Below are 22292 nucleotides of genomic sequence, written 5' to 3' on the forward strand. Positions count from 1 at the left end.
TGAGCCTTGCTTTTGAAGCTGTGATTTCCCAGCAATCAAAAGTACCTATATCAGCACCTATGCCTCTCAAGATAGCTTCATTCCACAGATGTTCCGGCACATCTTGGACTTGGATCCAAAAAGGGATCTGAGATGGAAAATTTGGGGATACCGTTGGTTCCCACCTTTGGATTATAAACATCCACTTAGCAAAATGGTAAGGACCATTATCTAGTACTTTTTCTAAATCTTCATCTGAGGCGAACTGAAACTGAAATCTTCCTTGGCCTAGGTCTGAGCCCACCGGTCTAGAGGAGCATTTCCATAGATCTCCAAGGAAGGGAATCAGAGACCAAAGTCGTTGGGCCTTAGGGTTCGTGACTCTTCCAATCAGTGTGAGCTCGTGTCTTTTGAGGAGTTCTGAGTTGTCAAAGTCAGGTAATATAACTCTTCCTTTTCTGGGGGGAGAGCCTTTACTTGCAATGTTTTTGCCTTTTTCAGCATAAGATAGTCTTCGAGCCATGCTTAACCTGACTGTAGTTCCTCTTCAAGTTGTAGGTGTAGATAAAGTTCTCCGCAAAGCGGGAAGGTTCTTAGATAGAATCTAGATAGGTTCACTGCTTATACAACAGAGACTTGTAAACAATATAGAAATCCATGAAAACCGGGTGGAGATACCTTACCGGAGAAGAGAGTCGGACCCGTCGACCGGAGTCGAGGGCTTGAACCCGGTGTTATGAAAGCATATATTCAATTTATAAGGGGTATTATAAGAGTTGTATAGGTTTATAAATCAACTAAAAGAGTCTATAACCATTTAGAAAGCTTTATAAAACAACTTATAATGGTTTGTAATAGTTTATAAGGGTTTATAAAGGTATATAAATAATTTATAAGGGTTTATAAAAATAATTTATAAAATTGATACACCATTATAAAATAATTTATAAGGGTATGTAAAATTATTTGTAGGAGTCTATAAACCATTTATAAAGACATATAAGATTTGTAAGTCTGACAAAGGAGGTTTCTTCGTTCGTGGAGCTGAAGCGGTGGGGTCTGAAGCGGTGGAGCATTGTTCGCTGTCCGCATGTGCCTCAGAATCTGCCACGTATCATCATCTCTTTATAAAACATGCACGTGTTCTTTATTTTTATGAATTTAATCTTGTGTATCAAAGTGTTGGGCTTTAAGCCGAAAGACTTGTGCCCATAATTTCAGCCTATGAGGCTTAAATGAAAAGAATGTTGACAAAAAAAAGATTTATAAGGGTTTATAAAAGATTTTAATGGGTTTTGAAGAGTTTGTATAGGGTTTACAAAAAAATATAAAGGTTTTATAAGACTTTATCAAAAGATTTATAAATAGTTTAGAGAGTCTTTTTAAGCTGTTAGAGAAATATCTATTCAGCCAAAAAACATATCAGAAGAATCAGGTTAGTGGTATTTTGAAGTGTTAGAACTTTTTATTTCATGAAATCAGGTGTAGAGTGGTATATTAAGAAATGAAGCATTGTTAAAAGATAGTTGCTTGTTACTAGTACTTAATCTGAAGGATGAATGCTTCTTGAGACATTAAGAAACATACATTCAGAAAGAAGTCGTTATAGTCTTCTTTGAGTGTGAATTCAGCTGAATCAAACCGCCAAGCAAGATGAGTAGAAGGCATCATCATCATAGAGCCATGGCGGATTGGGGAGCACCAAGTTGATGAGCTCTTCAAGCAATCAGTAGATTTGGGATATTTTATTTTGATTTACAAGAATGTATAAATTGATTCATATAGGTTTATAAATAGATTTGTAATACTTTATAAAATATCTACTGCAGTCTATAAGTTAATTATAAATATTTATAAACTAATTTATAAAGCTTTGTAAATCATTTGAATCTAGCTCCAATAGAGTTTGTACTTGCAAAACTCAGTTTTTGTTAGTTGTTACTAACATGATCTGAGAATATCAAGGCTTCTCCATATCTCATTCTTCTATAAAAGAAACGATTGGAACCACACTCATTTACATGTCTAACTAATCTCTTCAACTATGCAACTCGTAAGAGGATATACAATTGGTTTAGTATAAGAGATGTCTGAAGAAGATGAGAAAGAATGATGTATAAAGAAGCCAACTCTGCAACTTTTATAAAGAGTTATAAATATTTAATTCTTTGATCATACAAACCACATTCTTGTCCAGAGTTCCTTTTGCTTCTTCAAACAGCTCACCAACCTCGTCGATCTTCAAAATCTGAGCGCAAGACAATCACATATTATTCATACGCATCATCACTCACTTCCAAAAACAAGATTCAAAAATAATATGATTTGGTAACTCAACAAACTCATGCTCCATCTCCACTGCTTCTATAGATATTATACACAAAACAAGACATAATAAATGAATCTCATATAGTATCAAACAGTACATTACACTACCAAAACACCAACTTTCCACCTCATATACTGCACATACTAAACTTTGCTAGTCAAACTACAAATGGTATCATTGTATTACCTCAAGAAAGTGAGGTACTTGATATGCATATCATCACACATATTCTCCACAGCATCCCTTAAATCCAAAAGCTCATACCACACCTTTGTAATTTCCTGCAACATTATCATATCAACCAAGAGAAGAAGAAATCATGAAATAATTTTAATCTTAAGTTAGTAATTTCTCATGATTTAAATATATGTTAAGTTCTATGTCTTTTGATTGCTAACAGATCAACAGTAAGATTCCAAAGGACCCAATTTATAAGGTCTTATAAATTTGAGATTTGAAAACTTCATGAGAAAAACTTCAAAACTTCGTCTTCCTTCCTAGATATTGATCGAATTTGATATACCAACCTACAATTACATAAAGAGACAAAAATCACCATCTATTAACCTTTACCTTTGTTAGCGTTTCTTAGGTGTTGGGAGAGAGATCGTCTCGTTCGTTTGAGCTTGTAAAGTCTGTTAGCTTCGTGGAGAACTCGCCATTGTCGTGAGATCTCGCCGGAAAACTCATCAGCGTCATCAGATCTTAAACTCGTCAGTATTCATCAAATCTCGTCGGGAAGTGTCGTTAAATCTCCTCAGAATCTCACATATCCGATAGTTGTCTTTTGCCGGAGCTCGCCGAATTCTCACATTGAGGAAGAAGATAGAAATTAATTAGGGACATAATGGTCATTTTTCTGTTAAAATTTTGATGGTAAAACTGGTTAAGGTATAAATGAAAATTGGTATTAGGAAAGTGGTATTAGTATTAATTATTTGATCAAAAATAAATAAAAAAAATAAAGAAAGATTGGAGAGCATATGGCCAGATGTAGTATTTAATTATTTGGACGTTCGAATTCAACTCAAAGATTATCGTATCTTGATTGAGACATTAAATAAATCGCGTTCATAATTAAGAAGTACAGCTAGTGAAATAATTAACTAATCGGGTTCATAATTAACTAATCGCGTTCATAATTAAGAAGTACAGCTAGTGAAATATATTTTGACTTAAATAAATAAAAATCGAGAAAAAAATCACAATAAACGCGGTATATTACAAGGAACCACGTCTATCTGTCTGGTCGGAAATTAGAAGTAGTTGACTTTTAAGTTAAACTGATGTATGCAGCATGCTCCACAGATTACAGAGCCAAGAAAAAACAACTTAATTAAGCTTTTTTTTTTTTTACTGAAATTAATTAAGCTCTTCTTTAAGAAACGTTCAATACACTCATTTTGCTTTACATTTCATTAAATTCTCCTGAACCAATGGCACTAGAATGTCCCTTCTCTCATCTCTCTAAGCCTCACAATGTTTTCCGCCGAGATTCTCCACAACTCTTTCGCTGCTACGTATGCAATGAAGAATCCAAGGAATATTCAGAATCCTACTATTGTTCTACTTGCAAGAAAGAATCTCACATTGGTTGTTACAAGTTTCAACCTCAGATTAAACAACACCCTTATCATCCCTCCCACCCTCTCACCCTCGTCATCACTCCTAATTCCAATTCTTTGATACCTAATTCATGGCCAGATGAAGAAGTTATCTCTCCCCTTGATGAGAATCTTGGAGGGTGCAAATGTTGTCGGAGACAACTTCAAGACAGGTACTATCATTGTTCTATTTGCAAGTTCAGTATAAATGCCACTTGTGCGATAAATCCACCGCTTCTCACTATTGTCCCGAAGAAGAGCCATGAGCATATGGCCTTCACTCTCTTTCCTAGACGCATCTCCTTGCCTTGTGACGCTTGTGGTGTTTTACTCGACAAAGGTAGTGATCATGTCTATACTTGTCTTTCAAGCAACTACATAGCCCATAGAAAATGTATCTCATCTCTACCATGTGTCATTAAGATCACCCGACACATTCATCGTCTCCAGCACACACCCTCTCTTTTCTCTCCAAATGCTGACACTTCTGGTTTCGCTTGCGGAGTTTGCCACAAACCTGTCGATGTCAACTACGGGCAGTACTCGTGCATTAAGGGTTGCCACTATGCTGTCCATTCAAAATGTGCAACGAGGAAAGATGTGTGGGATGGGAAAGAACTCAAAGGAGTGCGTGAAGAACAAGAAAAGGATGGAGTTGTGGAGCTATTCCAGAGGATTGATGATGAGACAATTCTACATTGTAATCATGAGCACCATCTGAAGTATTCTGGAGAAAACAATGATGTATGCGATGGAAACAAGTACTGCCAAGCTTGTCTCCTTCTAATAGTGGACTCTGATAGTTTGTATAGTTGTATGAAATGCAACTTTATTCTCCACGAAGCATGTGCACTACTTCCTCGCAAGATAGCTCATCCACTGCACAAACACCCACTCACACTCCTTCCATTCCCTACTAATCTCTATTTGATCCAGTTCAAGGTTTTTGTGGAAGGTATGTTCAAGTGCAGTGGTTGTCACCAAAGAGGATGTGGATTCATGTACCGATGCACCGAGAAAGGTTGTAGGTTTCAGCTAGACGTCAGGTGCGCTTCTCTTGAAGAATCATTTATACATGGCAGTCATGGTCACCCTCTTTTCTTAAGTTTGAACAAAGGTAAATGCATGAGGTGTGACACCAATCAATGTTCACCGTTTTACCTAGAGTGTGTTGAATGCACGTGGTTTTTGGGTCTTAAGTGTGCTATGTTACCAAATATTGCTTACTACAAATTTGATAGGCACCCACTCACACTTTGTTACGGAGAAAAAGGTACAAGAAGTGGTCAATACTGGTGTGAGCTATGTGAAACAACATTACATTCAAGTGAATGGTTCTATACATGTAACATTTGTGGAGTCACTCTTCATGTTACTTGTTTGCTGGGGAAAGAGGTATACATGAAGCCCAACCATACCATATATATAAATGATGAAAAGGTCGACATTGTTCGCAACAATGGTAACCCGCGGCCATTTTGTGATAAATGTTACGATCGTTGTGTGGATACATTGGTATTATTCAAAGAGGACTCACGTAAGTATTGTTGTACATTGCAATGTATGCAAAAATTACTGGATCGAGAGAAACAAGAAAAGGAGCACGAAGGAGACGAATAAAGACATTTGATCCAAATAGACCTTTTGTGTATTAGCTCGTTTATGAATTTATTTGTCTTTCTTCAAGTATAAGACATAAACTATCAACAGAAAAATAGAAAGCCTTTTTTCAAAAAGAAAAAACTATCAACAGAAAAACCTACCAATTATTTACTTATATTAATTCTTTTTATTTTTTATTATTTAGTTATTAATTAAATTTTCTCACATATCTTAAAATATTTTGGTTAATATATTTTTCTTTATTTGAAGTAAATTAAATTTCATAATTGAACTATTTATTTTTCAAAAAAATTCATGATATATATATAATCATTTTAATTACAAAATAGATACATCGAATTTTTTTATATAAAACATTTTGAAAACCAAAACATTTTTTATTCTTATATTTTATTGATGTGTTACTAGATCGTCCAATGATTTATTAAGTTATCATTCACATGATCATACATGAAATTATTTTCAAATTTTTAAGTTGAGACACCCAATTAATCCGGTGTATAAAAATGTAAAAGATTCTCAATAGTGATGCACTGATTAATCATATTCAATCATTGTTTTCTGAATTCTCACTAAAACCATGATCATACCCACAAAAGATAATTAAAATTTATTCTCGGTGAGATCCACTATCAAATTAACATGTGCTGTAAATGACCAATTAGAAGACAAAGTCGTGAGAAATAAAATTTAAAAACCTATTGGCATATTCTATAGTTTCTATATATGTAAACTATAGAATATGCCAATACAATCTATTGGCATATTCTATAGTTTCTAACAAAATTTTAAAAACCTACAATTTATTCAATTTCAAACTTAAAACTAAATTCCTAAAATCCAAACCATGGTTTTTCTTCATCTAGGTTCACCAACCAATAATATTTGGGATAATTTGAAAAATACTCTGTTTGTAGTTTGAAATTTGGAGAATATACTTGTATTTTTAAGTTTTGAAAACTATACTCTTTGAAATGTGATAAGACATTTTAATCCAAATTTGAATAAAAAAGTATACGGTCTCTAACAACTAAAATACATATTTGAATACTGTTAATATTTATATGATAATACACTTTTTGTGATTTCATGTACCTTCGTAAATTCTCGCAGTAGCTAGGATTTTTTTTTAATCAGAACATCATCAAAGTATAAAGTATAGAATTGGTGCTAGTAGTTTATTGGATGTATGTGCTTATTTACTTCGTTCTGTCAATTTTAGAAGAAATGTATCGTAAATTATTGTTGACATTGAGTTGTGTTCATGTATGGTGTGCTAAGCATTTTATACATGCTTTGGGAACTTGCTTTGACGTCTCTGAGATACAGAGAACTGGAACATAGAAGATCCATCACTCATGAAACACATCAAAACATATACATAGATCATTGTACTGTATAAAGGATATTACTTTTGATGTCTTCTGAATCTAAAGAAAAACAAAAGACTATAGAAAGTTTATTCGGACTTTTTATCAATTGATGTAGTAATAATCGTTACCTTAACATGATAAAGCTACACACCTTTAGATGTTGGCTAGACAAAGAGACGATGTTAACAAGATTACATGAAGAGAATATACAAAATCAAATAACATCCAAAAACATCGATACAAAATAATACACATATAAGCGCTACAAAAATGGAGAACTAGAGGAAGAAAAAGATGATACAAATAAATGGATACACAGAAGAAAAATTGAGAGAAATAAGGAGATAGAGATAAGCGAAAACGTCATTTTAGTATTTTTATCAAAATAAATACAAAATATAGTATTATAAGATATATATTACGTAGATTTAGGAGTATTATCTAAAAGAAAGTAATCTGTAAAATAATTATATATATTCAGATTGGACAATTTAGTCATTTAACATAAATAAAAGTGTATTTTTTCAAGAAAGATAATTCAAAGTGTAGTTTTCAAAATAAAATCTCAGATAAATATATTTTCTCAATTTTTTCCATAATATTTTGCTACTTCATATTCCGTCTTTTTAAAAAAAGAATAAAAATTTGCAAAATCATATTATGTTTTTAAAATAAAAAAATAATAGTAACTGCCAAAAAAAAATTACAATGTTAATGCCATCAACAAAACATTAAACCATAAATCATAAATCATAAACAATAAACCATAAACTCTTGGATAAACAGTAAATATTTGGGTAAATCTTAAACTCTAAATCAATAAACACTAAACAATAAATCCTAAACACTAAACCCTAAACACCGTCAGCAAAACTCTAAACCCTAGACCATAAATCCTAAGATTTAGGATTTTTTCAAGGGTTTAGGGTTTATCCAAGGGTTTAGGGTTTATCCAAAGGTTCAGGGTTTACCCGAAAGTTTAATATTTAATGTTTAGGGTTTATGATTTAGTATTTATAATTTAGGTTTACTATTTTGCTTACGACGTTAACAATGTTAAAAGAACTTCTTTTTTTTGTCATCTACTACAATTTTTTATTTTAAAAACATAATATGATTTAGCAAATTTTTAACATTTTTTTTTCAAAAACCGAATATGAAGTAGCAAATAATTATTGTTTGGTGAACTTACAGCTCCACCTTAGAGTGAACCAAGAAAAACTCATACATCATGGAATAATAGATAAGTGAATCTACATATTCTGTGTTACAAAAAAAAAATCCTAATATCGATTATTTTATTGAAAATTTGATAAAGTACTTAAAAAAAAAACTCAAAACGCATACATCTGTTTCAAAAAAGATTATGAACAGTACTATAAATAAGAAAAAAACAGAGTATATAATAATTTGAAACTAGGATGAAGTTGATGTTGTTGCTAATAGTGGAAGAAAATAAATATTTAATCTTGTAATGTTTTTGTAACAACCTACTGTCCATGATTAATGGACTCCCACGTCTACTCATTTGGGGCTTCACAATGTGACTACGTAAATTTGTTGAGGTTTGAAATACTTATTTACTAATCATCCAATCACTACTCATTTCTTCTTTGTTCGGTCTCAGATCACCTATCATTTAACTACTCGAGGTTAAAACACTTAATTTTAGAGTTTTCTCTATATGTGAGCTCCAAAAAAAATTAAATTTACCCTTTCAACAAACAATACTATATACCACACCGGATGTTACATTTTTGTTTGAAATAAAATTGGCAAAGAAGCAAAGGTGAGCTCAAAAGATGAAGTTTTAAACATCTACTGAAAGGAAATACGTGAAATAATTGTGGAATGAGGCAGAGCCACTGCTGCAGCTCTGAGAACGTTTCAAAGTCAATTTCACAAAGGCCTCATCTTCTTTTCCCTTCATATGAATGACCATCCCTGCTTCAGTGCCGAACAGAAGACGAGTAATGTGTTGGGCTTATAGTAAGACACAAACCCTAAAGGCCTAAACCACGAAACCTAGCTGGTCTCAAAAGGTTGGCTTTTAGGATTGTAATAAAAACACTCAACGTGAATCACAATCATACATTTCTATGTAATAAAAAAACGCTCAACTTGCAAAAGGGAACATTTAAAGACTTTCAACGCACGAAACTTTCAAGTCAAATAAACGACCACCGTGTAGAAGATCCTAACTCGATCTTTAGCTCGTTCACTCTCACGATCTCTCTAGTTTCTCTCTCGTGCTAAACTCTCGTATCACTCGTATGTAGGTTCGCGACTCCGTTATACGACTCGATCGAGATTACGTAACAAGAAAGAGGTTGAAGGAAAGAGATGACACAAGCAAAGTTTTAGAGTTCCCTGTCAATGTGACGAGGTACGTCTCCTTCAGGATCGGCACCTGGAATCCATTATATTTTTCTTGGGTGATTACAGAAGCTTCTTACTCACAGGATAACAATGGCGAACTCTCTAAGCCTATCTTATAAAGGCGATGCCGTTACAAGCTTTTATCCCCTGTGTCGCACTCCTCGTGGACTCTGTGTGTCAATTCTTCCTCTTGGGCCTCTTTCAGCTATTCTCAGGCCCAAGTCCAATCAAGTCGAGAGCCACAACTCACAATCTCTACCTTGGCTCCGACTCGTTACTTCTGTGTCAAGATTGACTGAGACCATGACACAACTCCGACAAGCACTGCTTGTTGTCCTTTGCCGATCCTGGTGCTGATTCTCAGCTCCCCCTCGTCTTTCTGACTTCCAAGACAAGCTCCTTCTTCCAGTCATCTTCTCAGTTCCAAAGACGACTGTCTCCGACCTTCTTCAAGCTTCGAAGATCCTTAGGCTCGCCAAACAGCCTACAAACTTCTCTCCAGGTAACGTCTTTGTTAGCATATCAGCTGGATTGACCGAAGTGTGAATCTTAACCACACTAGCAACTCCACTCGCAATCACATCCCTTATGAAGTTATACTTCGTAGCAATATGCTTTGTCTTCGCTCTATAGACATAGTTCTTTGCTAGGTAGATCGCACTTTGCGAATCGCAGTGTACCTCAATTTCTTCATCACTTAGTTTCAGCTCCTTGCATATCCCCTTTAACCAAATGCCTTCTCTGACTGCATCTGACAATGCCATGTACTCCGCTTCCGTTGTGGACAGGGCAACTACCTTCTGAAGTGATGAGCTCCAGCTTACTGCGTTCCCTCCAACAGTGAAGACATAGCCGGTGATTGATCTACTTCTATCCATGTCTGAAGCATAATCAGAGTCGCAGTAGCCTCTCACCTTGAAGTCTTCTCCTTTTGCGAAAGTTAAGTTCAATCCTAACGCTCCCTTTACATATCTCATGATCCACTTCACGGCTAACCAGTGATCTCTACCAGGTTTGCTCATGTACCTGCAGACCATCCCCACAGCATAAGCCAAGTCGGGTCTTGAACCAACCATGGCGTACATGAGACTTCCCACTACGCTTGAATAAGTACTTCACTCATCTCTACCTCCTGCTTCCGTTCTTGATTTGCAGTTAGAGCCTGTAGTTTGAACTGTGATCCTAGCGGTGTATTGACTGGTCTACACTCACTCATGCCGAACGTCTTCAATACCTTAGCTAGATAGTCATTCTGAGATAGTTTAAGGATGTGTTTGTCCTTGTTCCTTATAATATCCATCCCCAAAATTCTTCTAGCTGCTCCAAGGTCCTTCATCTCAAACTCCATGCTCAGTTGATCCTTCAGATTCTGAATCGTACTCATTTTCTTCGACGCTATCAACATGTCATCTACATAGAGCAGTAGATAGACCATGTCTTCGACACTAGAGCCCTTTAGGTATACACACGGATCATACTCGCTCCGTAGATACCCACTTTTCACCATAAATGTATGAAACCTATAATTCTATTCCCTTGGTGACTGCTTGAGTCCATAAAGGGACTTTCTGAGTAAGCACACCATCGACTCCTTTCCTTTCTTGATGTATCCCTCTGGCTGCTCCATGAGGACTTTTTCCTTTAACACTCCGTGGAGGAATGCAGTTTTTACGTCGAGCTGTTCTAGTTCCAAGTCGAAGTTCACTACTGCGGACAAGAGCAGCCTTATTGAGACGTGTTTAACAACTGGCGCAAAGACTTCATTGTAGTCCACACCTTCAGTCTGCGCATAGCCCTTTGCCACCAACCTAGATTTGAACCTTGGTTCCTCCACACCTGGGATTCCTGGTTTAAGTTTGTGAATCCATCTACACCCAATAACCTTGTGATCTTTTGGTCTCTGAACGTAATCCCAAGTGTGATTCTTCTCCAGGGACTCCATCTCTTCATCTGAAGCTGTGTTCCATTTCTTCCAGTCCTTGCTGTTCATTGCCTCCTTGTAGCTTTTAGGTTCTTCAATTTCAATATCCTCAGCACTTGCCAGTGCATAAGCTAGATAGTCGGCGTCCTCAAACTTTGAAGGCGGTCTGATGGTCCTCCTTTCTCTATCTCTAGCTAACACGTAATTTCTCAGGTCCTCAGGTTGATTTAACTCTTCGTCTAAATCATCTTCTGAGTTCTCTGACTCCTCTTCGTGAGTTGTTGCCGATGACTCTGCTTCCTCATCATTCCTTATTTTTTCTTGGACTTCCGTGTGAGCTCCACCTTGATCAGGATGATCTCCTTCAAATTCCACAAGATCACTCCTGAAGGTAACCTTCCTCTTATCTTTCTTTGGTTTATGGGCCGACTCCTCTACTTCATGTGATGATTCTTTATCAAGGTCCTTGAAGAACTTCATCTCGTTGAAGACTACGTCCTTGCTTATGATTACTCATTCATCTTCAACCAACCAAACTCTATAGCCTTTGGTGCCTAGATCATATCCAAGAAAGACCCCTCTTGATGCTCTCGAGTTTGTCTTCTCTTTCACTTGGTGAACGTATGCTATACAACCAAAGCTCCTGAGATGATTATATGAGATAGTTGCACCAATCCACCTTTCTTCGGGTATCTCAAAATCAATCGACGCATTTGGGGACCTATTGATCAGATAGACTGCGGTTGAAGCTGCTTCTGCCCAGTAGCTTTCATCCAGTCCTGACTCTTGTAGCATCGACCTCACCTTGTCCATAATGCTTCGGTTCATCCTTTCTGACACTCCATTTTGCTAGTGCTGGGAATATGAATCATTATCCGCGGGCCCCGCCCCATTTGACCCGCTGCGGGGCGGGTGCGGGTTGAGTGATTTGAAAAATTTGGTTCGCAGGTGCGGGTGCGGGTTGAGTGACTTTTATGCGGGGCGGGTGCGGGTCAGCCAAAATTCAGTGCGGGTATCCGCCAACCCGCAAAAACTAAAAAAAAAAGATTTTTTTTTTAAAATATTATTTTTAAATGGAAAATTTTTAAAAATAATTTAATTATAATTATAAATAGATTAATATTTATTATTTTTAATAAAAATATTAAATTTTATTGTTATTTTTAATAAAAAATATTTAAATATTAAATTTTATTGTTATTTTTAATAAAAAATATTTAAATTAATAATTTTTAATATTATTAATATTATCTGCGGGTCTAGCGGATCACCCGCGGGTTTAAGCGGGGCGGGTGCGGATTTCATATTTTCTTCTTGCGGGTCAAACGGGTCAAATTTTTTAAGTAAAAAAAATCAGTTTACCCGCGGGTTGGCGGGTCAGCGGGGCGGGTTTGACCCGCAACCCAGCTCTACATTTTGCTGCGGAGTGTATGGACACGTTTTATGTCGTTTGATTCCTGAGTCTCTGAATAACTTGTCCATGCGTTGATTGCAGAACTCGAGCCCATTATCTGTTTTGAGGCACTTGATCTTCCTTCCTTTCTGATTCTCTACCAGGAGCTTCCATCCTGCAAAACAGTCATAGACCTCATGTTTAGATTTTAGAAAGTAAATCCACACCTTCTTAGAGAAATCATCAGTAAAGGTTAGAAAGTATTGAGCCCCTGATAAGCTCGAAACCGTGCTCGGTGAGCCCCATAAGTCCGAGAGTATGTACTCTAACACCTCCTTAGATGTATGCTTTGCTTTTGGGAACTTCTGCTTATGAGATTTGCCCATAGTACATGCTTCACAGAATCCAAGGCTTCCAATCTCTGAGCTTTTTATATATCCTTTCTTCACCAAGCTTTCCATCTTTCGAATGTTCATATGTCCAAGCCTTGAGTGCCATTTTCTTGTGCTGTCATGTGCTTCTTCTGAGGTGTTTGCTTCTGCTGGTTTCACTGTGCCCTGAAGGTAGTACAAGCCATTTGAGTACTTTCCAGTTAAAACCTTCTTGTCGCCTTTGTAGAACTCGACTTGGTAGTTCTTTCCAGTGTATCTACATCCCGACTGCTCTAACTGTCCGTATGAGATCAAGTTCCTTCCCATCTCTGGCATGTACCTGACGTTGCTAAGCATCACAATCGATCCGTCTGGATTTTGTATCGTCACCTTCCCTTTTCCTTTCACCATGCAGTAAGAGTTATTCCCCATCATTACTTTGTTTCCTTCGCACTCTTCAAATTCTGACAGTACTTCTTTTCTTGGAGTTATGTGAAATGTGCAGCCTGAATCTAAGACCCACTCATCCTCTGAGACGATCAGACTTGCCGTAAGAGCCAAGGGTCCTGGTAAGGTAGCTGCAACGTTTGCACCGCCATGTGCTTTGTTTTGAGCTCCCTTCTTCCTTTCTGGACAGTCACGTTTCCAGTGATCCTCACTTCCACAAATCCAGCATGATTTGTCATACTTGTCGTATTGTTTTCCTCTTGACTTGGACCTATGTTTTCCTCTGCCTTTGTTCCAATGTTTGTTGTTACCCGACTCACTCCTTGAGGATGATCTTCCTCTTGAGTCTGCATATAGTCCTTCTGACTGCTATTTTCCCCGAGTATGAAGACCCTTCTGCTTAAGCTCAGCCTCTTTAGAGTAAGCAGCTGTCATGACCTCGTTTACAGTCAGTGTGTCTCGACCTGTTCCATATTGTAGGGTGTGAACCAATGGTTCATATGCTGCTGGTAACCCGGAGAGAAGTTGTATAGCTTGGTCTTCATCACTGATGTTGATGTTGATACTGGCTAGGTCTGCAATCAACTTGAGGAACGAATCAACATTCTCTTCTATAGACTTCTCCTCTTCCATCTTAAAGCATGAGAACTTCTTCTTTAGGTAGATTCTGTTAGGTAAGGACTTAGTCTGATAGTCTCTTTCTAGTGCCTTCCACATTCCCAATGCCGTGGTTTCATGCATGATCTTCCTCAGTATAACATCTGAGAGACATATGCTGAATAAGCTCCTGACTCGGAGGTCCTTATCAGACTTCTTATTGTCGACTTTAGCCTCCTTTTCATCTTCGACCTTTGCTGTGTCTGACGTTGGTTCTTCATCGTTGAGAACTGAGGCTAATCCTTGAATCTCCAGTTGCGCAAGCATCTTGAACTTCCATAATCCAAAATCTCCCTTTCCGTCGAACTTCTGTACCTCGAACTTCCCTGGCGTGGGTTCCATACCGTAGTAATCGATTTCTTCCTCCTGTTACCTGCAGATAACAAAGAGCAAACAACCCCACAGCAATCCAGAATCCAACGCTAACACTTAGATCGATTTCAGAGAAAGAAAGACTCCCTTAGATTCCTTGATGATTCAGATCTAATCTTTGCCGATCCACCTTGATTCTTTCGAGTTCCTTCGGATCCCTCTCTCCGCACTTCACCGTGCTCTGATACCACTTGTAGAAGATCCTAACTCGATCTTTAGCTCGTTCACTCTCACGATCTCTCTAGTTTCTCTCTCGTGCTAAACTCTCGTATCACTCGTATGTAGGTTCGCGACTCCGTTATACGACTCGATCGAGATTACGTAACAAGAAAGAGGTTGAAGGAAAGAGATGACACAAGCAAAGTTTTAGAGTTCCCTGTCAATGTGACGAGGTACGTCTCCTTTAGGATCGGCACCTGGAATCCACTATATTTTTCTTGGGTGATTACAGAAGCTTCTTACTCACAGGATAACAATGGCGAACTCTCTAAGCCTATCTTATAAAGGCGATGCCGTTACAAGCTTTTATCCCCTGTGTCGCACTCCTCGTGGACTGTGTGTCAATTCTTCCTCTTGGGCCTCTTTCAGCTATTCTCAGGCCCAAGTCCATGCCACAACTCACACACCGAAAGAGAGAGAAAGAAGTGGTTATGGTTTTCAACAGTGCGGTGGTTGTGGCTGTAGCCGACGTCTTCACAGACACGTGGCAGATGATCTGGAGGGTTCCGTCGTCGCAGAGGATCAACGCTGAGCAGCTCATGGACATGGCGATTTGGTACCCGATGTATCAGTTGAGTCGTTTCGTGCTCTGTTTTTGGACTTTCATGTGTCTCCCTCCTGATGATTCCTTCTACTCCTACAGCTAGGAATCTTAATCCGCTTCTTCTTCTCCTTCTTGTTTTCATGACTATTACAATTATTAATCTATTCATATTGACTTTTTACTGACTTCATTAATCCTTTCAATAGCTTTTCTGAGCTTCTTGATTAGGTGATGCCTCTGTTTCTTGAAAATGTTACAATCTTTTTCTTGTTTTTTTTCTCAGTCTCTGTAAATTGTTACACTTGGATATTCAAAATACAAAAAGAAAAACAGATATATAATGCTGGTTTTGTGATGATTTTGTTCTTTAAGCAATGGTTGTTTTTCTTTCCATGTTGGTTTTGTGATGATTAACATATTGATCTGCTAAAAATGTTGTTTGATTTTTTTTCATCTAGTGTTGATTCTCATTGCCTTATAAGACCATGAAGTTGTTTACTGCTTAACACACATTTTAACACTTTCAAGAAAGTCAGATGCTTTGTAGAGATGTAACGCTGTTCTAAATCAGATCACAGCTTCTGGTGTCTGTGTCTTTTTTGATGAATCAGTAATACTACAGGTAAGGCAACGACATCTTCCATATGGGCCGGTCTGTTTCAATTGACTGTGTTTAGACTTTAGCCCAACATGTTTGCAAATTGTTAAATGCAAGTATATCATGAAGGATGTTTGTCCATATTGACCCATATTTACCTCGTTTATTTATTATATTTTACAATTTTGGTCAATAATAGTCTTGATTTCGTTTTGATAACTTTTGTAAAAAGAAAAACATTTTCTGTGTGGTGTAAAACAGAAATGTAATAATCACCCAATGCATGACTTTTAGTGTGAAACAACAAAAATATATGAACATATACTTGACATTTTGTGTCAAAGATAGTAACAAGTCAAAATTGGATTCAAAAGTTTCATCTTTTGCATAAGTGTCTGTGATTCACCAGGAAAAAGAAGATGAAGATAAAGTCACATGTGTCTCAATAGTCTTTCCCTGAAGACAAAAGCTTACATCCATTCACATGATCATGTCCAATCATGTCATACATACATCCCTACTGTGTCTTTACATGTGGAAACACAAAACTATTAATAATACACATGTACACATATAGCTTTTCAAATCTACGAAACTTGTTCTTGGCAATATTAAGAACATATATAAGTTCAAAAAAAAAAATACTAAGAACATATGCAAAGGTGAATTTTTCAGATAGATTTTAAAGTTCTTAATATTTACATTTTCATATTATTAAGTTATTTAATTAAGGCTATAATTTCCTAAAACATTTAGAATCAATATAGGTTAAGAAAGTGTATTATGAGTAATTAAGAGATTCTTATTCAAGTATTCTTCTCCCATATTCTTTTTTTTTTAATTGTTAAAAAGCCCCATTGAGATGCTCTATAAGACTATAAACCATATATGATGACACTTAATGTAATAAACTTTCTACCCATCATTTCAATTGTTTCCGTTTTTCGTAATCTATTTTCTCAACTATTTATACACACAAAAGAGAATCTCGATTTGTTAGAAGTTTATAAAGTTTGCATAATGAATGCAATAATGGAGTGGTCTAAGGAATAAATAAATAAAAAATAGTAGAAAAAGCTTGTGGTTCCACCTCCTTTCTCATGCATGCATTAATCAACAAATCTTTTATAATCCATCATATGCGACTCTTTTTATCATATCCTAGCCAAAAAAAGAAACTAATGGTTTGAAAAACAATTTGAAAAGAGATTTTAGTACACTTCAAATCTCCAACTACCATTGAAAATCATAATTGCCCACACTTGTGGCCTTGTGGGATAAAAGTTTCGTTAATAAAATCGTTTTCTACAACTCTTAAAAATACCACCAACAACGAACTCAATCGGGCTTAATGTGGGATCTATCAGTCTTCGTTCAAGTAGAACGTAAAAACATATATATAAATAATTGCTTACATGTGAAAGTGAAACCAATATAATCTCATAATATGACGTCAATGCACCATGTGGATGCATAATGGCGTGAATATTGCATTATATAGATAATACGTGTTTGTGATATCGTGACCTAACAGCGATTATCGATGACACTGCTCACTCGTGTTTTTGGACTTACGCTCAAGTGGGCGGAAGCTACAACATCAAAATGTACATTTTTAAATTGAATAGCGCATTATAAAAATAAATGATAAAGACAAGTTTTGGGTGGCTACCTAATGGAACTTTGTCCATATCATCCATTATATACATAATACTGTATACTTTTTTTTGTTCATGTTTTTTATAATTGAATGCATTGCCTCAAATCTCGACCCATTTGCATATGGTGAATCGCACAAAAAACAATCACCGACAAGAATCCAATCACTCTTTATTGAAATGGTCCTCTAGATTTATGGGTCATTAGTAAAATTTAGACCCTAAAAATATTGATTGAAAGTGCATAGTTAAAATGAAAAATTGAACTTCCTTTCCTTCGCATTGGATACCTTTACTATTATTATTCACTTTTTTGACCGTTTGGCCACTTATTAACATTATTCCGATTTTACCGCTCTCCGTGATCTGTGCGTCAGTCATGGGCTCACGGGAGTGACATACGCGTACGGTGGGTGATTACAACTTCTCTCACGTGTGGCTTTTGGTTACAACACGTGTGATCTCTACTGGCAAGCTTTTCCAGTTAATGGCAGTGACATATCCGAATCGAATCGATGATGACTCTGTAGCTGAGGGTAGTTAAACATAAACGGCGTTAATTGGAAGTTTGGAACCTTTAACGGTAGGTTCTGCAGTGCTACCGGAACTACCCATACCCTTAATGTAAAGTTTTTCTCCATAACACACTCTCTTTTTTTGTAACACTCTTCTATCTTCAAGATATATTTTATAAACATTTTTCTTAATGAACATTCCCATCTCCGTACTACACAAAGCTGAAAAAAATCAAAATTCATATATAACATTAAATGTAATGTTATAATGGAAATTTGCATTTACCCTAATTATGGGCATGCAAGTTAAAAATAAATACATTATGGGCTATCTTTGACCAGGGCATGCAATCTACCACATTTTAACGAATTATAAAACAAATACTCCTTTGGCGGTAGCAGTACAAATTTGTTCTCATTATATCAAAACCCTATGTGGTGTTATTCAATTTATATGTGTTTTTGCATTATTACTATCCAGTGTTCACATTGTTTTTATGGTTAATCACTTTCACAGTTGACGAAAATTGAGGTAGATTATATAAATTACTAACATCAATCTAGTATTAAGAACTCCTTTCTAGTATTTTTATCTTCTATATATATTTATAAACATTTTATTATCAATTTTGTAATTTCTCATCTCCGTGCTACACAATGCTGAAAACCACAATGCATACATTTTATAATTTTATTGTTTTTATGGATTTTTAAAAAATAAATTTGCACCTATCCTAATTATGGGCATGCAGTTAAAGATAAAGAATGAGATATCTTTGACCAGGGCATGCAGTCGACCACATTTTAACGAGTTATAAAACAAATACTCCTTTGGCAGTACAATTTTTTGTTCTCATTATATCAAAAACCATGTGATGTTTATTCAATTTATCTACTCTTCAGCTTTCACATTGATTTAGGGTTAATCACTCTTCACCGTTGACGAACATTGAGGTGGATTATATAAATTACTAACATCAGTCGTGAAAAACAAAATTAATTATTTTAAAATATCAAATAATGCAGAGCAACATGCGAAAAGTATTAGAGCATAAAGAATCTTTGTCTTAGTGATGAGTGATAACATTGAAATTCGAATTATATCAAATAATATTATTATTATTAACCGTGGATTAAACGCCAATCTGGCTCTGAACCCTTCTGACCATTCCACATTGTCTTCTTTAAAATTTTCAAATCATTTTCTTGGAATTTCCACCAGATTCCTTGATATTCTTATAACCATTTTACGAAACTATTTCAATATTTCTTTTGATTTTCCATCAATATTTATAGTCCTAATAGAAAGGTTTCTGTCATTTTCAGCATGTAATAGCTATATTCAAGTGTATTAAATATCTTCTTCTTTGACATCAGTGTATTAAAAATCTTAAAAAATAAATTCGTGTGTCAAATAGTTTATACACTTTATTTAGAACAAAATATTTAGAAATAAAAGGCGAATATTCGCCATAAAGGGTAAAAAATAAAAAAAGCGAGTTGGGAAAAGAAAAAAAAGAAGAGAATATTAAATTATTTAACTTTGAATAATTCTACAGAGTGGTAAAAATAATTAAAAAGGATATTGGAGAGGGGAAAGTGAAGTGATAAGAGAGAGAGAGAGTGAGAAAGTAGAAGCTCTTTGAGAGGTGAGGAGAGAGAGAGAGAGAGAGAGAGAGAGAAAGGAGTGAGAAAGTTTGGATTTTGAGCTGTGTGGTTGGATTCTTGTGAGAAAGAAACCAGACCCACCACCACTTCCAAAGCCTTGTCCCAACGAACCACATTATTGTTCGAAGCTCATCTCGTTTAGGGTTTTCTTTCTTCTAAAAGCTCAGAGTGTTGTATAATTTTGAAGAAAGCTTAAGGTCTTTTCAGTGCTTAAAGGAATACAATGGGAGCGGCGCATCTTAGCAGGGAGAAGTTAGCTAGAGGTTTCTTGGTGTGTTTATGGCTGTGGGGTTTCTTCTCTCTATCATACGCCGCAAGGTCCGGCGTATCTAAGCAGAAGTTCGAAGTGAAGAAGCATCTGAACAGGTTGAACAAACCTGCCGTCAAGAGCATTCAGGTAGATCTTCTTCTTATTAATTATTCTTTTGGGTTTTTCTGATTGGATTGAGTTTGGTAAGCATCATAATAATCTGATGATTCTTGATTTCTCTCTCCTCCAACTACTACACAATGATGATGATGATTTATTTATTTCTATTTGTTTATTTTGTTCTAATTGAACAAATAGTACTTATGGTTCCTCTAACTAAAGTTTCTAACTTTGGATTTGGTAAACAGAGCCCAGATGGTGATATCATTGACTGTGTTCCCATCACAAAGCAACCAGCTTTTGATCATCCTTTCCTCAAAGACCACAAGATTCAGGTTTACATATTAACTTAATTTAGATTTTTATTTGGGGCTTTTCTTTTTGTTGCAAGTTGTGCTGATGTTTTTAAGTTACTTCCTTCAGATGAAGCCTAACTACCACCCTGAGGGACTCTTTGATGACAACAAAGTGTCTTCTACCACTAAATCTAAAGACAAAGAACCCCATATCCCTCAGTTATGGCATCGGTATGGCAAATGCGCTGAAGGAACCATTCCCATGAGGAGGACAAAAGAGGACGATGTCTTGAGAGCAAGTTCTGTCAAAAGATATGGCAAGAAGAAGCATAGAACTGTCCCTTTGCCTAAATCTGCAGAGCCTGACCTCATCAACCAAAGTGGCCACCAGGTGAGTCAACTGTGGTTTGTGTCTTTTTTTGTTGGTTTCTTGATCTGACTTGTGTTGTTTCTTGAACTGTAGCATGCCATAGCTTATGTGGAAGGGGACAAGTACTATGGAGCTAAAGCGACTATTAATGTGTGGGAGCCAAAGATACAGCAGCAGAACGAGTTCAGCTTGTCGCAGATATGGCTTCTTGGTGGCTCTTTCGGACAAGATCTTAACAGCATTGAAGCTGGTTGGCAGGTACACACACTCAGTTAGCTTCCACTGACTGTAAAAATATGATTTTGTTTCTCATGTTCTGTTTATTAACTCGTGTTTTCTTTACTACAGGTGAGCCCGGATCTGTATGGTGACAATAACACAAGACTCTTCACTTACTGGACTGTAAGTTCGTAAAACCACTGTCTAAATCAAATGCTTATGGTCATGTGCTTATGCTTTTAGCTTACTATATGCAGAGTGATGCATATCAAGCTACTGGCTGCTACAACCTTCTTTGCTCAGGCTTTATCCAAATCAACAGCGACATAGCAATGGGAGCAAGTATCTCTCCTGTCTCCGGCTACCGTAACTCGCAGTATGACATCAGCATTCTGATCTGGAAGGTATGTTAAGAAGCCGTAAAGAGAATTGAGAAAGAGATGAGTCACCTTTTAACTTGGCCTATGTTACTTCCTTTGTCGCAGGATCCAAAAGAGGGACATTGGTGGATGCAATTTGGAAACGGCTACGTTTTAGGATACTGGCCATCTTTTCTCTTCTCCTACTTAACGGAAAGTGCGTCCATGATTGAATGGGGAGGGGAAGTTGTGAACTCTCAAGCAGATGGCCACCACACTTCAACGCAAATGGGCAGTGGTAGATTCCCTGAAGAAGGCTTCAGCAAAGCGAGTTACTTCAGGAACATTCAGGTGGTTGATTCTTCAAACAACCTCAAGGCACCTAAAGGACTTGGAACGTTCACTGAACAGTCTAACTGTTATGATGTTCAGCCCGGAAACAATGATGATTGGGGTCATTTCTTCTACTATGGAGGTCCCGGTAAAAACGAGAACTGTCCATAAAAGTAGTAGACAACCAAGTGATGTACTGTACTGACTCACCTGTCCGGTTCTCTTGTTTTTGTGAATTCACCTGTGTTTCTATCTACACACAGTCCACCTTCTTGGGTAGTAGTATTAGGGATGGGTTAAAGTTTATGTAATGGTTAGTTTTTGGGTTTGTTTGGTTTCTTCTTCTCCATGTAAGTAGATGGACAAGAGGAAAGTGTGTCTTAAGTTTCTTTGAAAACATTGAAACTTTACTGTCTCCTTTGTATTGTGTCATTTAAACTGTTTAATCAAGTAAGTGAATCTGTCTTATTCTTATTAACAAGTTTAAGAGAAAATTCAAATGGTTTAAATTAACTTCTGCCTGAATTATTGAATTAATCTGCAGTTAGCGGTAGCTGCAGTTTTGGTTGGTATGTTGTAACATTCAGACACTTATCTGTTTGCAGATTTCATTTCCTCAAATATATAAGCTCTCTTTCTCTTTCTTCATCCATTTCTGAGATAAGAGATTCAAAAACCTTTTTCTCATCATGTAG

General features: G+C 36.4%; 3 protein-coding genes across 3 annotated transcripts; all 3 read left to right on the top strand.

The window, feature by feature from the left end:
- The first annotated feature begins 667 nt into the window (after positions 1–667).
- Positions 668–8279, top strand: LOC103832725. The gene has a single exon (XM_033276671.1). The coding sequence runs from the start codon at positions 3745–3747 to the stop codon at positions 5530–5532; it is 1788 nt and encodes a 595-aa protein (XP_033132562.1). The 5' UTR covers positions 668–3744; the 3' UTR covers positions 5533–8279.
- A 5783-nt stretch (positions 8280–14062) lies between these two features.
- On the top strand, positions 14063–19469 carry LOC103832588. Its single transcript, XM_033276891.1, is given in 1 exon segment — positions 14063–19469. A coding segment is annotated over 1 exon segment (414 nt). The 5' UTR covers positions 14063–14957; the 3' UTR covers positions 15372–19469.
- Positions 19470–19553: 84 nt separating this feature from the next.
- LOC103832590 lies at positions 19554–22065 on the top strand. Its single transcript, XM_009108633.3, has 7 exons — positions 19554–20047; positions 20269–20355; positions 20444–20707; positions 20780–20944; positions 21035–21088; positions 21163–21309; positions 21391–22065. Exons 1-7 carry the CDS (start codon positions 19874–19876, stop codon positions 21766–21768), a joined length of 1269 nt encoding a protein of 422 aa, XP_009106881.1. The 5' UTR covers positions 19554–19873; the 3' UTR covers positions 21769–22065.
- The last annotated feature ends 227 nt before the right edge of the window (positions 22066–22292 follow it).

Source organism: Brassica rapa, chromosome A08 (assembly GCF_000309985.2).
Source record: "Brassica rapa cultivar Chiifu-401-42 chromosome A08, CAAS_Brap_v3.01, whole genome shotgun sequence".
Classification (NCBI taxonomy): domain Eukaryota; kingdom Viridiplantae; phylum Streptophyta; class Magnoliopsida; order Brassicales; family Brassicaceae; genus Brassica; species Brassica rapa.